Raw genomic sequence first — 16,112 nt, forward strand, 5'->3', positions numbered from 1 at the left:
GCAGATCTTTCAGAACATCAGCTGACTGTATTTGGGAGAAAGAGAAATGGGGAAGGCTTGGGCGAGTAGCAGAGGGGAGGGCAGTGCTGTTGACCGGGGTAGGGGTAGCCAGGTGGTAAGCATGGCCAGCCGTAGAAAAATGCTTATTGAAATTCTCAATTATAGTGGATTTGTCGGTGGTGACAGTGTTTCCTATCTTCAATGCAGTTGGAAGCTGGGAGGAGGTGTTCTTATTCTCCATGGACTTTACAGTGTCCCAGAACTTTTTTGAATTTGTGTTGCAGGAAGCAAATTTCTGCTTGAAAAAGCTAGCCTTGGCTTTTCTAACTGCCTGTGTATATTGTTTTCTAGCTTCCCTGAAAAGTTGCATATCACGGGGGCTGTTCGATGCTAATGCAGAACGCCATAGGATGTTTTTCTGTTGGTTAAGGGCAGTCAGGTCAGGAGAGAACCAAGGGCTATATCTGTTCCTGGTTCTAAATTTCTTGAATGGGGCATGCTTATTCAAGATGGTGAGGAAGGCATTTAAAAAAAATATCCAGGCATCCTCTACTGACGGGATGAGATCAATATCCTTCCAGGATACCTCGGCCAGGTCGATTAGAAAGGCCTGCTCGCTGAAGTGTTTCAGGGAGCGTTTGACAGTGATGAGTGGAGGTCGTTTGACCGCTGACCCATTACGGATGCAGGCAATGAGGCAGTGATCGCTGAGATCTTGGTTGAAAACAGCAGAGGTGTATTTGGAGGGCAAGTTGGTTAGGATGATATCTATGAGGGTACCCGTGTTTACGGAATTGGGGTGGTACCTGGTAGGTTCATTGATAATTTGTGTGAGATTGTAGGATGGCTGGGGTGTTAAGCATGTTCCAATTTAGGTCGCCTAGCAGCACGAGCTCTGAAGATAGATGGGGGGCAATCAGTTCACATATGGTGTCCAGAGCACAGCTGGGGGCAGAGGGTGGTCTATAGCAGGCGGCAACGGTGAGAGACTTGTTTTTAGAGAGGTGGATTTTTAAAAGTAGAAGTTCAAATTGTTTTGGAACAGACCTGGATAGTAAAACAGAACTCTGCAGGCAATCTTTGCAGTAGATTGCAACACCGCCCCCTTTGGCCGTTCTATCTTGTCTGAAAATCTTGTAGTTGGGGATGAAAATGTCAGAATTTTTGGTGGTCTTTCTAAGCCAGGATTCAGACACGGCTAAAACATCCGGGTTGGCAGAGTGTGCTAAAGCAGTGAACAAAACAAACTTAGGGAGGAGGCTTCTAATGTTAACATGCATGAAACCAAGGCTATTACGGTTACAGAAGTCATCAAAAGAGAGCGCCTGGGGAATAGGAGTGGAGCTAGGTACTGCAGGGCCTGGATTCACCTCTACATCACCAGAGGAACAGAGGAGGAGTAGGATAAGGGTACGGCTAAAAGCTATGAGAATTGGTCGTCTAGAACGTCTAGAACAGAGAGTAAAAGGACGTTTCTGGGGGCGATAAAATAGCTTCAAGGAATAATGTACAGACAAAGGTATGGTAGGATGTGAATACAGTGGAGGTAAACCTAGGTATTGAGTGATGATGAGAGAGATATTGTCTCTAGAAACATCATTGAAACCAGGTGATGTCATCGCATATGTGGGTGGTGGAACTGAAAGGTTGGATATGGTTTAGTGCGCAGGGTGCAGGGCTGAGGTGCTGACTTGCTGCACCCTGGACAACTACTGTGATTATTATTATTTGACCATGCTGGTCATTTATGAACATTTGAACATCTTGGCCATGTTTTGTTATAATCTCCACCCGGGAACAGCCAGAAGAGGACTAGCCACCCCTCATAGCCTGGTTTCTTCCTAGGTTTTGTCCTTTCTAGGGAGTATTTCCTAGCCACCGTGCTTCTACACCTGCATTGCTTGCTGTTTTGGGTTTCAGGCTGGGTTTCTGTACAGCACTTTGAGATATCAGCTGATGTAAGAAGGGCTATATAAATACATTTGATTTGAAGAGAAAATAACAATATATTAAACAGTTCTATGCTTGTGCCTAGATCAAAATGGTTCATAACTGCTGTTGTGTTCTACTCTGCAGTGGTGAAGTGTGGAAAGCCCCCCACCATTGTCAACGGTGGACCTGTTATCCCACCTGAAGACGAGTACAGCTATAGAAGTGTTGTGGAATATAGCTGTGAGAAGGAATTCACTCTGGTTGGAACTAAATCCATAGTCTGTGAAAAGGACGGAGAATTCCAGCCAGCTCCACCTGAGTGTAAAAGTACGTTGAAAGCTTGCCTTTTTACCCCCTTCTGTTTTGAACAGTCATAATTATGGTTGTTAACAAAACATAGAACTGTTCGTATGAACTGTTCACAGTGATAAGATATTGTAATCAGATTACAGATACTTTTGAAAACTAGATTACTTCTTGGATTATTTGACTTCAGAAAGGATTCAACACCTTTCTGTTTTCTCAATGACATTCAATTCAGCTTTGAAAAACAGAGCAATTTTTAAGTTTGTTCCACCTGAGCGAGTCTGACCACAAGTCAGAGACCACTATGATGACACCCCAAATGCGTTGGGGTGTCATCATAGATGGATCCTTTGTCTACGTCTAATGCCTCGTAAAGAGAAAGTAATCAGATTACATTACTCCACCACACAATCATGAACACGGTCAGGGTCCAGATGACCTCATTTAAAAAATAACAAAAAATAAAAATATATCACTATCTAGCCAGATAAAAAAATAACATAAGCAGAGATGTGCGTGAGACATTTAAGTGATAATGCCCGAGAAGCCGGTGTTTGAAGAATGTATTGGCACGGATGTTGTTCGTTTTCGGCGAGTGCCGGCAAACCGTGCCAATATATCCTCCAAACACCGGCGTCGAGGACATTATCACTTTTATACAACAAGTTACCAACATTTTCAAATAATGATTGACATATTTTCATAATTTTTTACATTTTGATTTAATTTATTCATACTATTTCATCTTTCCACAAGATATATTCCTGACCCAAATGTAGGATTGCTAGAGACGCAACCCAGTCATTCAGTCTTTTTATCTGTATCTATGGACGCGACCCAGTCGTTCGTTCTAAATGCCATACTGGCTGGCAATGGTCTTATCCCTTGCTTGCTAGCTAGCCAACTACGGCTAACTTAGCCACGTCAAAGTGGAGCCAGAATAACAGCAAAGCATTTGCATTTGTTTAAGCTGTTTTCTAGTTAGCTTTATTTGGATACATCTATAACAATGAGCTTGTCAGGACACTGAAGAAAGACAATCCATGACATTAATTTGAGGTGATTTTAATAAGCAAAACCATACTCTTTGTTATCCACCACAACTGACATAGCTATAGCTACTTATTGTACCGGTATGTCACATTTATCTGTACATTCACCTGGATGGTTAAAATATCTGTCGGAGTCTGTGCTACTACTTCTGCTGCCTTGCTTCAGTCTTTTGGGTGTTGATGGTGCTGCAGTATTCTCTTTGTTTTCGGCCAGGATGTTGCTCGAGTGTTTTCTGTCTGTCGGTGAGGGACGCCAGTAGCTATGGAGAAAACCTTCGCACCGATGTCCACTCACTGACATAATCTCCCTCGCTTCTAAACCAGCATTGGCCAGTTTCTGGACTGTCGTGGTCCTGATGCTGTGATTTGTGTATGTAGTTGTTCCTGCTGCCCTGCAGATCTTGGGTAGAAGTGCTGCCAGATAGTTCACGCCCATCGGCTCTGACATGTACCAGATCGAGTCCCCGATACACCCTCCTCTCCTTGGGTGGAGATAAAATACAAGGGCGTTATCCAGGCATTTTGATAGATATTTCTCCAGTCATGCCACCGGGCGTAGTGGGTTCCCTGGCTGCTCGAACATGAATCCCCTCTTGGACTCCCAGCCCCTCTCCCTTGGGTCCAGATAATTCTTTGTGGACTCGTTATATGCGAGAGTGGCGTATCTGAGAGAGAGAATGCGTTATTGTTTTCCAGTAGCCTAATTACGAGTGCAACTTAGAATTAACCTAAACAGACTATCAACAACATACCGTTCTCGTCTGTTTTCACAAGGAATGAGTTGGGCTTTAGTTGTCTGTTTTCCTCTTCTACCCCAGATGTAACTGGAGGTCGAACCACATTTTTTGGACCAAACCCCCTTGGTGTACCGCTTGCCATGCGATAGCAGAGAGAACAGTCTACGACTAGGGTAGTTGGCGTCTATGAACATTTTTAGGGCCTTCCTCTGACACCGCCTTGTATAGAGGTCCTGGATGGCAGGAAGCTTGGCCCCAGTGATGTACTGGCGGTACGCACTACCTTCTATTGTACCTTGCGGTTGGAGGCCGAGCAGTTGCCATACCAGGCAGTAATGCAACTGGTCAGGATGCTCTCGATGGTGCAGATGCAGAACCTTTTGAGGATTTGAGGACCCATGCCAAAACTTTTCAGTCTCCTGAGGGGGAATAGGCTTTGTCGTGCCCTCTTCACGACTGTTTTGTTGTTCTTGGGCCATGTTAGTTTTTTAGTGATGTGGACACCAAGGAACTTGAAGCTCTCAACCAGCTTCACTGCAGCCCCGTCGATGAGAATGGGGGCGTGCACGGTCCTCCTTTTTCCTGTAGTCCACAATCATCTCCTTAGTCTTGATCACGTTGAGGGAGAGGTTGTTGTCCTAGCACCACACGACCAGGTCTCTGACCTCCCTATAGGCTGTCTCATCGTTATTGGTGATCAGGCCTACCACTGTCATCAGCAAACGTGATGATGGTGTTGGAGTCGTGCCTGCCATGCAGTCATGAGTGAACAGGGAGTACAGAGGGGACTGAGCACGCACCCCTGAGGGGCCCCGTTTTGAGGATCAGCATGGCGGATGTGTTGTTACCTACCCTTACCACCTAGGGGCAGCCTGTCAGGAAGTCCAGGATCCAGTTGCAGAGGGAGGTGTTTAGTCCCAGGGTCCTTAGCTTAGAGCTATGAGGGCACTATGGTGTTGAACGCTGAGCTGTAGTCAATGAATAGCATTCTCACGTAGGTGTTCTTTTTGTCCAGGTGGGAAAAGGCAGTGTGGAGTGCAATTGAGATTGCGTCATCTGTGGATCTGTTGGGGTGGTATGCAAATTGGAGTGGGTCTAGGGTTTCTGGGATAATGGTGTTGTGAGCCATGATCAGCCTTTTAAAGCACTTCATGGCTACAGACGTGAGTGCTACGGGTCGGTAGTCATTTATGCCGGTTAACTTAGTGTTCTTGGGCACAGGGACTATTGTGGTCTGCTTGAAACATGTTGGTATTACAGACTCCGTCAGGGACAGGTTGAAAATGTCAGTGAAGACACTTATTTCATCTTTATTTAACTAGGCAAGTCAGTTAAGAACAAATTCTTATTTTCAATGACGGCCTACACTGGCCAAACCCCCGGACGAATCTGGGCAAATTGGGCGGCGCCCTATCTCAATCACGGCCGGTTGTGATACAGCCTGGAATAAAACCAGGGTGTCTGTAGTGAAGCCTCAAGCACTGGGATGCAGTGTCTTAGACCGCTGCACCACTCGGGAGCAACTTGCCAGTTGGTCAGCGCATGCTCGCAGTACACGTCCTGGTAATCCATCTGGCCCTGCAGCCTTGTGAATGTTGACCTGTTTAAAAGGTCTTACTCACATCAGCTACGGAGAGAGTGATCACACAGTGGTCCGGAACAGCTGATGCTCTCATGCATCCTTCAGTTTTACTTGTCTTGAAGTAATTTAGCTCGTCTGGTAGGCTTGTGTCACTGGGCAGCTCGCGGCTGTGCTTCCCTTTGTAGTCTGTAATAGTTTGCAAGCCCTGCCACTTCCGACGAGCATCGGAGCCGGTGTAGTACGACTCAATCTTAGTCCTGTATTGACACTTTGCCTGTTTGATGGTTCGTCGCAGGGTATAGCAGGATTTCTTATAAGCTTCTGGGATAGAGGCCCGTTCATTGGAAGCGGCAGCTCTACCCTTTAGTTCAGTACGGATGTTGCCTGTAATCCATGGCTTCTGGTTGGGGTATGTACGTACAGTCACTGTGGGAACGACATCATCGATGCACTTATTGATGAAGCCAGTGAATGGCATTGGAAGAATCCCGGAACATATTCCAGTCTGTGCTAGCAAAACAGTCCTGTAGCTTAGCATCTGCTTCATCTGACCACTTCCTTATTGACCGAGTCACTGGTGCTTTAGTTTTTGTTTGTAAGCAGGAATCAGGAGGATAGAATTTGTCAGATCTCCCTCGCCAAATGGAGGGCAAGGGAGAGCTTTGTACGTGTCCCTGTGTGTGGAGGTGGTCTATAGTTATTGGTGGTTAAGGTGGTCTATATATATATATATATATATATATCTCCCCTCTGGTTGCACATTTAACATGCTGATAGAAATGAGGTAAAACAGTTTTGAGTTTCCCTGCATTAAAGTCCCCGGCCACTAGGAGAGCCGTCGCAGGATGAGTTTTTTCCTGTTTGCTTATGGCCGTGTACAGCTCATTGAGTGCGGTCTTAGTGCCAGTATCGGTTTGTGGTGGTATGTAGACAGCTATGAAAAATACACAAACTCTCTTGGTAAATAGTGTGGTCTACAGCTTATGAGAGACTCTACCTCAGGTGAGCAAAACCTTGAGACTTCCTTAGAATTCGTGCTTCAGCTGTTGTTTACAAATATACATGGACTGCCACCCCTTGTCTTACCAGAGGCCACTGTTCTGCCCTGCCGAAAAAGCTTAAAACCCCCCAGCTGTATGTTTATTAATGTCGTCGTTCAGCCACGACTCGGTGAAACATAAGATATTACAGTTTTTAATGTCTTAGGATATAGGATATACGTGATCGTAGTTTGTCTATTTTATTATTGATTGGTTGTACGTTGGCTAATAGGACCGATGGTAAAGTTAGATTACCCTCTCAGTGACGGATCCTAACAAGCCACCCGGATCTCCGTCCACGATACCTCTGTCTCTTTCTCCTGCGAATTACAGGGATAAGGGCCTTGTCTGAAGTAAATTGAAGAAAAAGTATTCCCCCAGTATGGGGTGAGTAATCACTGTCCTGATATCTAGAAGCTCTTTTCGGTCATAAGACACGGTGGCAGAAACGTCATCAACAAAATAACTTACAAATGACGCCAAAAAAAACATACACAATTGGTTACGGGATCGTAAAACGGCAGCCATCTCCTTCCGTGCCATTATTCATACATTTCCTGGCAGGGTTGATGAGACAGTGGATTGCGCAGTGAGATGGAACATAGTAAATAGGCATTTCAACGTCATAGATTTAGCAGGTGGTATCTTGTGAAATACACAGGCTGGAATGCAGTTTTATCCAATCAGCATTCAGGATTAGACCTACCTGTTGTATAAACATACAACACAGGCTAATAGAGCAGTCTAAAACATGGTTTATGTGTACTGTGGGCCTATTCTTAAAAACCATGATGCAACATTGAGCTCAGAATAGGTGTGTAACAAACTAGCTTATTTATTGAAGGCCTAGTTCCAGAATTCATAAATAAATGGTTATAGCAAAATTGTGATAATATTGCCTTCAAATAGCCTTAAATTAATGAGGAACTTGGGCCCACCTTGTTCACAACAGTAGCTAATGAAATTGCCCTTTGTTTACATCTGCAGTGGTTTCATGTCCTGCTCCTGTTGTTGAGAATGGCGTTAGGATTGAAGGTCGTTCACCCCCCTACAAGCACAAGTCTTATGTCATGTATAAGTGCAAAGATGGATATGAGATGACGGGAGAGGCCAGTCTGACATGTGAAATAGGAGGCTGGTCAGCTTCTATTCCCACATGCAAAGGTAAGACTTGTTTCGGTGTTTGTTATTTAACACACTTTAGCCTATATTTTAACTTAGATATTTTGTGCGTCATTTGGTGTTTAGGACCAGAAGACCAATATGTCAGCAAACTGACTTTCTGAATTGACCCTATCTTATATAAACATATTGAGACTATTTTGATAAGACATTATGGTATGTGTGGTAGGCCTAGTCTTCATGCTAATCATTATTTTTCACCATATGCATGCCTGAGCATAGCAACCTCAGGTAATTATTTTCCTTGACTGCATTAGTTTGGATTTGGTCATTGTGATTTCCATTTATTATTTCCTTCTTGTCCATTCCTTGCTACTCGCCTGCATGCTTTTTAGGGCTGACCCCAGTTATTCGACTGGTTGATTGTCTGGTCAATAATGGGCTGTTGGTCGACCAAGATTGTTTTTTATTTTGTCGAGCAGTAAAATAAATGTATTTATTTGTACGGCACACAAGACACCGGTCTTATTCACGCCCATCTCAGTGAACGAATCTATTGTGGAGGCCGAGACGAAACCATTGCGGAGGCCGAAGGGATGGCACAGTCCAAGAAGTGCATTGTGCAGCCACACTCCCCGTCTCCCTCCAGAATGCGCACTCTCTCTTCACATCAAACAGCAAGCAAACAGTCTGTTTTTACATCCATTGAGAATGACAATAGTTCCTCAATGTATTTGAAAAATCTTTCCAGCTCTCTCCCTTTCGAGAACCACTCGGTGTGAAAGGGAAAAATGTTATGCTCTGATCGAGTGGAAACCCCCTGGTGTACCGGCATTCAGAGCATGGAAGTTTTGGAGCAGGGGCATGTCCTTATCGGTGTTTTGAGGGTAGCTGTTTTGATATTTTCCTTGCTGCCTTAGTTGTTTGATTTTGCCCAGAAATACATGGTTAAAAATTGTAAATTCAGTGTCCTTCATAAGGCACCAGCTGCGACTAATGGGTGGGTCATTTAGAAACCGGTTGAGCCCACTACGGAGTGCCAGGTAGCTACTTATGCTGTACTGCTCACCCTTCCCATTTCGTACATTTCCATAAAACTGTCGGAGAAGGATGTTAAACTCTTCCTTAGTGACAGTTTTGAAGTCAACAACTTTTTTCTTCTCTGCTAGCCAGCCCTCGAAGCAACGCACAGCCCAGTTTGTATTCTTAACTGGTTTTTTTTTCGTTGCAGCTTTTCTCTTGGTCTATTCAATGCAGTATCCCCCAAATCTGCATGCCTGGGTATTTTTGCCATCTCTTTTTCCGATTAATTAATAGTCTTGTCGACAAAAATATCCAAAAAGGTTCCACTCATCCATTTTAGTTTTGGCAGCAAAGTATCGATTTAGCCAGTCAACTGAAAAAGTTTTGCATGTTGCTATGACAACCAGCTCAAATAGCTGTCTGTCTAGTTCGGACACGTTCACTTTATATGGGACAATGGAGATCGCAATTCAATATTGAGAAGGTTGGAGAGACAGACGGTAAGGTTTATACCTCTCTGCTGTTGAAAACCAAATGCTAGTCTAAAAGAAATGGGAGATAATGTCTAGATGCTTTTTAAGTTTATAAATCAAATTTTATTCGTCACATGCGCCGAATTCAACAGGTGTAGACCTTACAGTGAAATGCTTACTTATGTCTTGTCTTGACTATCATTAAATGTGAAGACTGTTATTTTATCAAATCAGTTTTCTATGTGTAATTATTATTACGTGATTAATCTGATCAGAAACTTTAATCAACTAGGAAGTCGGGGAACCACGGGAAATTGTTTAGTCCTCATATCGACTCTTCAGATATTTTCATATCTTATCGAGTACAGTCTTCTATTAATGATTATTAATCTTTACCTTCCATCAGTCTCATGCCAAACGTCATAAAATTCTTGGTTATGTGCACAAACCCTAGTATAAATTATGAATCAACGATATTTTTTTATTTCACCTTTATTTAACCAGGTAGGCAAATTGAGAACACGTTCTCATTTACAATTGCGACCTGGCCAAGATAAAGCAAAGCAGTTCAACACATACAACAACACATAGTTACACATGGTGTAAAACAAACATAGTCAATAATACAGTGAAAAATAAGTCTATATACAATATGAGCAAGTGAGGTGAGATAAGGGAGGTGAAGGCAAACAAAATATATATATAAATAAATAAAAATATAAAAAGGCCATGGTGGCGAAGTAAATACAATATAGCAAGTAAAAAAAAAAAGTAGAGTAGAGATAGAAAAAGTAGAGAGAGAAATAATGGGGTGCAAAGGAGCAAAATAAATAAATAAATACAGTAGGTAAAGAGGTAGTTGTTTGGGTAAAATTATAGATGGGCTATGTACAGGTGCAGTAATCTATGAGCTGCTCTGACAGCTGGTGCTTAAAGCTAGTGAGGGAGATAAGTGTTTCCAGTTTCAGAGATTTTTATAGTTCGTTCCAGTCATTGGCAGCAGAGAACTGGAAGGAGAGGCGGCCAAAGGAAGAATTGGTTTTGGGGGTGACCAGAGAGATATACCTGCTGGAGCGCGTGCTACAGGTAGGTGCTGCTATGGTGACCAGCGAGCTGAGATAAGGGGGGACTTTACCTAGCAGGGTCTTGTAGATGACCTGGAGCCAGTGGGTTTGGCGACGAGTATGAAGCGAGGGCCAGCCAACGAGAGTGTACAGGTCGCAGTGGTGGGTAGTATATGGGGCTTTGGTGACAAAACGGATGGCACTGTGATAGACTGCATCCAATTTATTGAGTAGGGTTTTGGAGGCTATTTTGTAAATGACATCACCGAAGTCGAGGATTGGTAGGATGGTCAGTTTTACAAGGGTATGTTTGGCAGCATGAGTGAAGGATGCTTTGTTGCGGAATAGGAAGCCAATTCTAGATTTAACTTTGGATTGGAGATGTTTGATGTGAGTCTGGAAGGAGAGTTTACAGTCTAACCAGACACCTAGGTATTTGTAGTTGTCCACATATTCTAAGTCAGAGCCGTCCAGAGTAGTGATGTTGGACAGGCGGGCAGGTGCAGGCAGCGATCGGTTGAAGAGCATGCATTTAGTTTTACTTGTATTTAAGAGCAAATGGAGGCCACGGAAGGAGAGTTGTATGGCATTGAAGCTCGCCTGGAGGGTTGTTAACACAGTGTCAAAAGAAGGGCCAGAAGTATACAGAATAGTGTCGTCTGCGTAGAGATGGATCAGAGAATCACCAGCAGCAAGAGTGACATCATTGATGTATACAGAGAAGAGAGTCGGTCAAAGAATTGAACCCTGTGGCACCCCCATAGAGACTGCCAGAGGCCCGGACAACAGACCCTCCGATTTGACACACTGAACTCGATCAGAGAAGTAGTTGGTGAACCAGGCGAGGCAATCATTAGAGAAACCAAGGCTGTCGAGTCTGCCGATGAGGATGTGGTGATTGACAGAGTCAAAAGCCTTGGCCAGGTCAATGAATACGGCTGCACAGTATTGTTTCCTATCGATGGCGGTTAAGATATCGTTTATGACCTTGAGCGTGGCTGAGGTGCACCCATGACCAGCTCTGAAACCAGATTGCATAGCGGAGAAGGTATGGTGGGATTCGAAATGGTCGGTAATCTGTTTGTTGACTTGGCTTTCGAAGACCTTAGAAAGGCAGGGTAGGATAGATATAGGTCTGTAGCTGTTAGGGTCAAGAGTGTCCCCCCCTTTGAAGAGGGGGATAACCGCAGCTGCTTTCCAATCTTTGGGAATCTCAGACGACACGAAAGAGAGGTTGAAAAGGATAGTAATAGGGGTGGCAACAATTTCAGCAGATAGTTTTAGAAAGAAAGGGTCCAGATTATCTAGCCCGGCTGATTTGTAAGGGTCCAGATTTTGCAGATCTTTCAGAACATCAGCTGACTGTATTTGGGAGAAAGAGAAATGGGGAAGGCTTGGGCGAGTAGCAGAGGGGAGGGCAGTGCTGTTGACCGGGGTAGGGGTAGCCAGGTGGTAAGCATGGCCAGCCGTAGAAAAATGCTTATTGAAATTCTCAATTATAGTGGATTTGTCGGTGGTGACAGTGTTTCCTATCTTCAATGCAGTTGGAAGCTGGGAGGAGGTGTTCTTATTCTCCATGGACTTTACAGTGTCCCAGAACTTTTTTGAATTTGTGTTGCAGGAAGCAAATTTCTGCTTGAAAAAGCTAGCCTTGGCTTTTCTAACTGCCTGTGTATATTGTTTTCTAGCTTCCCTGAAAAGTTGCATATCACGGGGGCTGTTCGATGCTAATGCAGAACGCCATAGGATGTTTTTCTGTTGGTTAAGGGCAGTCAGGTCAGGAGAGAACCAAGGGCTATATCTGTTCCTGGTTCTAAATTTCTTGAATGGGGCATGCTTATTCAAGATGGTGAGGAAGGCATTTAAAAAAATATCCAGGCATCCTCTACTGACGGGATGAGATCAATATCCTTCCAGGATACCTCGGCCAGGTCGATTAGAAAGGCCTGCTCGCTGAAGTGTTTCAGGGAGCGTTTGACAGTGATGAGTGGAGGTCGTTTGACCGCTGACCCATTACGGATGCAGGCAATGAGGCAGTGATCGCTGAGATCTTGGTTGAAAACAGCAGAGGTGTATTTGGAGGGCAAGTTGGTTAGGATGATATCTATGAGGGTACCCGTGTTTACGGAATTGGGGTGGTACCTGGTAGGTTCATTGATAATTTGTGTGAGATTGTAGGATGGCTGGGGTGTTAAGCATGTTCCAATTTAGGTCGCCTAGCAGCACGAGCTCTGAAGATAGATGGGGGGCAATCAGTTCACATATGGTGTCCAGAGCACAGCTGGGGGCAGAGGGTGGTCTATAGCAGGCGGCAACGGTGAGAGACTTGTTTTTAGAGAGGTGGATTTTTAAAAGTAGAAGTTCAAATTGTTTTGGAACAGACCTGGATAGTAAAACAGAACTCTGCAGGCAATCTTTGCAGTAGATTGCAACACCGCCCCCTTTGGCCGTTCTATCTTGTCTGAAAATCTTGTAGTTGGGGATGAAAATGTCAGAATTTTTGGTGGTCTTTCTAAGCCAGGATTCAGACACGGCTAAAACATCCGGGTTGGCAGAGTGTGCTAAAGCAGTGAACAAAACAAACTTAGGGAGGAGGCTTCTAATGTTAACATGCATGAAACCAAGGCTATTACGGTTACAGAAGTCATCAAAAGAGAGCGCCTGGGGAATAGGAGTGGAGCTAGGTACTGCAGGGCCTGGATTCACCTCTACATCACCAGAGGAACAGAGGAGGAGTAGGATAAGGGTACGGCTAAAAGCTATGAGAATTGGTCGTCTAGAACGTCTAGAACAGAGAGTAAAAGGACGTTTCTGGGGGCGATAAAATAGCTTCAAGGAATAATGTACAGACAAAGGTATGGTAGGATGTGAATACAGTGGAGGTAAACCTAGGTATTGAGTGATGATGAGAGAGATATTGTCTCTAGAAACATCATTGAAACCAGGTGATGTCATCGCATATGTGGGTGGTGGAACTGAAAGGTTGGATATGGTTTAGTGCGCAGGGTGCAGGGCTGAGGTGCTGACTTGCTGCACCCTGGACAACTACTGTGATTATTATTATTTGACCATGCTGGTCATTTATGAACATTTGAACATCTTGGCCATGTTTTGTTATAATCTCCACCCGGGAACAGCCAGAAGAGGACTAGCCACCCCTCATAGCCTGGTTTCTTCCTAGGTTTTGTCCTTTCTAGGGAGTATTTCCTAGCCACCGTGCTTCTACACCTGCATTGCTTGCTGTTTTGGGTTTCAGGCTGGGTTTCTGTACAGCACTTTGAGATATCAGCTGATGTAAGAAGGGCTATATAAATACATTTGATTTGAAGAGAAAATAACAATATATTAAACAGTTCTATGCTTGTGCCTAGATCAAAATGGTTCATAACTGCTGTTGTGTTCTACTCTGCAGTGGTGAAGTGTGGAAAGCCCCCCACCATTGTCAACGGTGGACCTGTTATCCCACCTGAAGACGAGTACAGCTATAGAAGTGTTGTGGAATATAGCTGTGAGAAGGAATTCACTCTGGTTGGAACTAAATCCATAGTCTGTGAAAAGGACGGAGAATTCCAGCCAGCTCCACCTGAGTGTAAAAGTACGTTGAAAGCTTGCCTTTTTACCCCCTTCTGTTTTGAACAGTCATAATTATGGTTGTTAACAAAACATAGAACTGTTCGTATGAACTGTTCACAGTGATAAGATATTGTAATCAGATTACAGATACTTTTGAAAACTAGATTACTTCTTGGATTATTTGACTTCAGAAAGGATTCAACACCTTTCTGTTTTCTCAATGACATTCAATTCAGCTTTGAAAAACAGAGCAATTTTTAAGTTTGTTCCACCTGAGCGAGTCTGACCACAAGTCAGAGACCACTATGATGACACCCCAAATGCGTTGGGGTGTCATCATAGATGGATCCTTTGTCTACGTCTAATGCCTCGTAAAGAGAAAGTAATCAGATTACATTACTCCACCACACAATCATGAACACGGTCAGGGTCCAGATGACCTCATTTAAAAAATAACAAAAAATAAAAATATATCACTATCTAGCCAGATAAAAAATAACATAAGCAGAGATGTGCGTGAGACATTTAAGTGATAATGCCCGAGAAGCCGGTGTTTGAAGAATGTATTGGCACGGATGTTGTTCGTTTTCGGCGAGTGCCGGCAAACCGTGCCAATATATCCTCCAAACACCGGCGTCGAGGACATTATCACTTTTATACAACAAGTTACCAACATTTTCAAATAATGATTGACATATTTTCATAATTTTTTACATTTTGATTTAATTTATTCATACTATTTCATCTTTCCACAAGATATATTCCTGACCCAAATGTAGGATTGCTAGAGACGCAACCCAGTCATTCAGTCTTTTTATCTGTATCTATGGACGCGACCCAGTCGTTCGTTCTAAATGCCATACTGGCTGGCAATGGTCTTATCCCTTGCTTGCTAGCTAGCCAACTACGGCTAACTTAGCCACGTCAAAGTGGAGCCAGAATAACAGCAAAGCATTTGCATTTGTTTAAGCTGTTTTCTAGTTAGCTTTATTTGGATACATCTATAACAATGAGCTTGTCAGGACACTGAAGAAAGACAATCCATGACATTAATTTGAGGTGATTTTAATAAGCAAAACCATACTCTTTGTTATCCACCACAACTGACATAGCTATAGCTACTTATTGTACCGGTATGTCACATTTATCTGTACATTCACCTGGATGGTTAAAATATCTGTCGGAGTCTGTGCTACTACTTCTGCTGCCTTGCTTCAGTCTTTTGGGTGTTGATGGTGCTGCAGTATTCTCTTTGTTTTCGGCCAGGATGTTGCTCGAGTGTTTTCTGTCTGTCGGTGAGGGACGCCAGTAGCTATGGAGAAAACCTTCGCACCGATGTCCACTCACTGACATAATCTCCCTCGCTTCTAAACCAGCATTGGCCAGTTTCTGGACTGTCGTGGTCCTGATGCTGTGATTTGTGTATGTAGTTGTTCCTGCTGCCCTGCAGATCTTGGGTAGAAGTGCTGCCAGATAGTTCACGCCCATCGGCTCTGACATGTACCAGATCGAGTCCCCGATACACCCTCCTCTCCTTGGGTGGAGATAAAATACAAGGGCGTTATCCAGGCATTTTGATAGATATTTCTCCAGTCATGCCACCGGGCGTAGTGGGTTCCCTGGCTGCTCGAACATGAATCCCCTCTTGGACTCCCAGCCCCTCTCCCTTGGGTCCAGATAATTCTTTGTGGACTCGTTATATGCGAGAGTGGCGTATCTGAGAGAGAGAATGCGTTATTGTTTTCCAGTAGCCTAATTACGAGTGCAACTTAGAATTAACCTAAACAGACTATCAACAACATACCGTTCTCGTCTGTTTTCACAAGGAATGAGTTGGGCTTTAGTTGTCTGTTTTCCTCTTCTACCCCAGATGTAACTGGAGGTCGAACCACATTTTTTGGACCAAACCCCCTTGGTGTACCGCTTGCCATGCGATAGCAGAGAGAACAGTCTACGACTAGGGTAGTTGGCGTCTATGAACATTTTTAGGGCCTTCCTCTGACACCGCCTTGTATAGAGGTCCTGGATGGCAGGAAGCTTGGCCCCAGTGATGTACTGGCGGTACGCACTACCTTCTATTGTACCTTGCGGTTGGAGGCCGAGCAGTTGCCATACCAGGCAGTAATGCAACTGGTCAGGATGCTCTCGATGGTGCAGATGCAGAACCTTTTGAGGATTTGAGGACCCATGCCAAAACTTTTCAGTCTC

At 44.0% G+C, this 16,112-nt stretch overlaps 1 protein-coding gene across 10 annotated transcripts in view; it reads left to right on the top strand.

Moving 5' to 3' along the window:
- The window catches only part of LOC120061098 (sushi, von Willebrand factor type A, EGF and pentraxin domain-containing protein 1-like), a 144,277-nt gene that overhangs the window by 35,542 nt on the left and 92,623 nt on the right, over positions 1–16,112 (top strand). For 8 of the 10 annotated variants that reach the window (XR_005478299.1, XM_039010639.1, XM_039010642.1 and 5 more), the window contains 3 exons: positions 2,077–2,259; positions 7,637–7,813; positions 13,744–13,926. Coding sequence is in view for 9 of the 10 variants with exons in the window: in XM_039010639.1 (XP_038866567.1) it covers positions 2,077–2,259; positions 7,637–7,813; positions 13,744–13,926 (543 nt within the window). In the remaining variant the exon portion in view is untranslated. The remainder of the gene's footprint in view (positions 1–2,076; positions 2,260–7,636; positions 7,814–13,743; positions 13,927–16,112) is intronic. The other 2 variants (XM_039010644.1, XM_039010643.1) reach the window with 2 other exon arrangements.

Source organism: Salvelinus namaycush, chromosome 16 (assembly GCF_016432855.1).
Source record: "Salvelinus namaycush isolate Seneca chromosome 16, SaNama_1.0, whole genome shotgun sequence".
In the NCBI taxonomy this organism is placed as follows: Eukaryota; Metazoa; Chordata; class Actinopteri; order Salmoniformes; family Salmonidae; genus Salvelinus; species Salvelinus namaycush.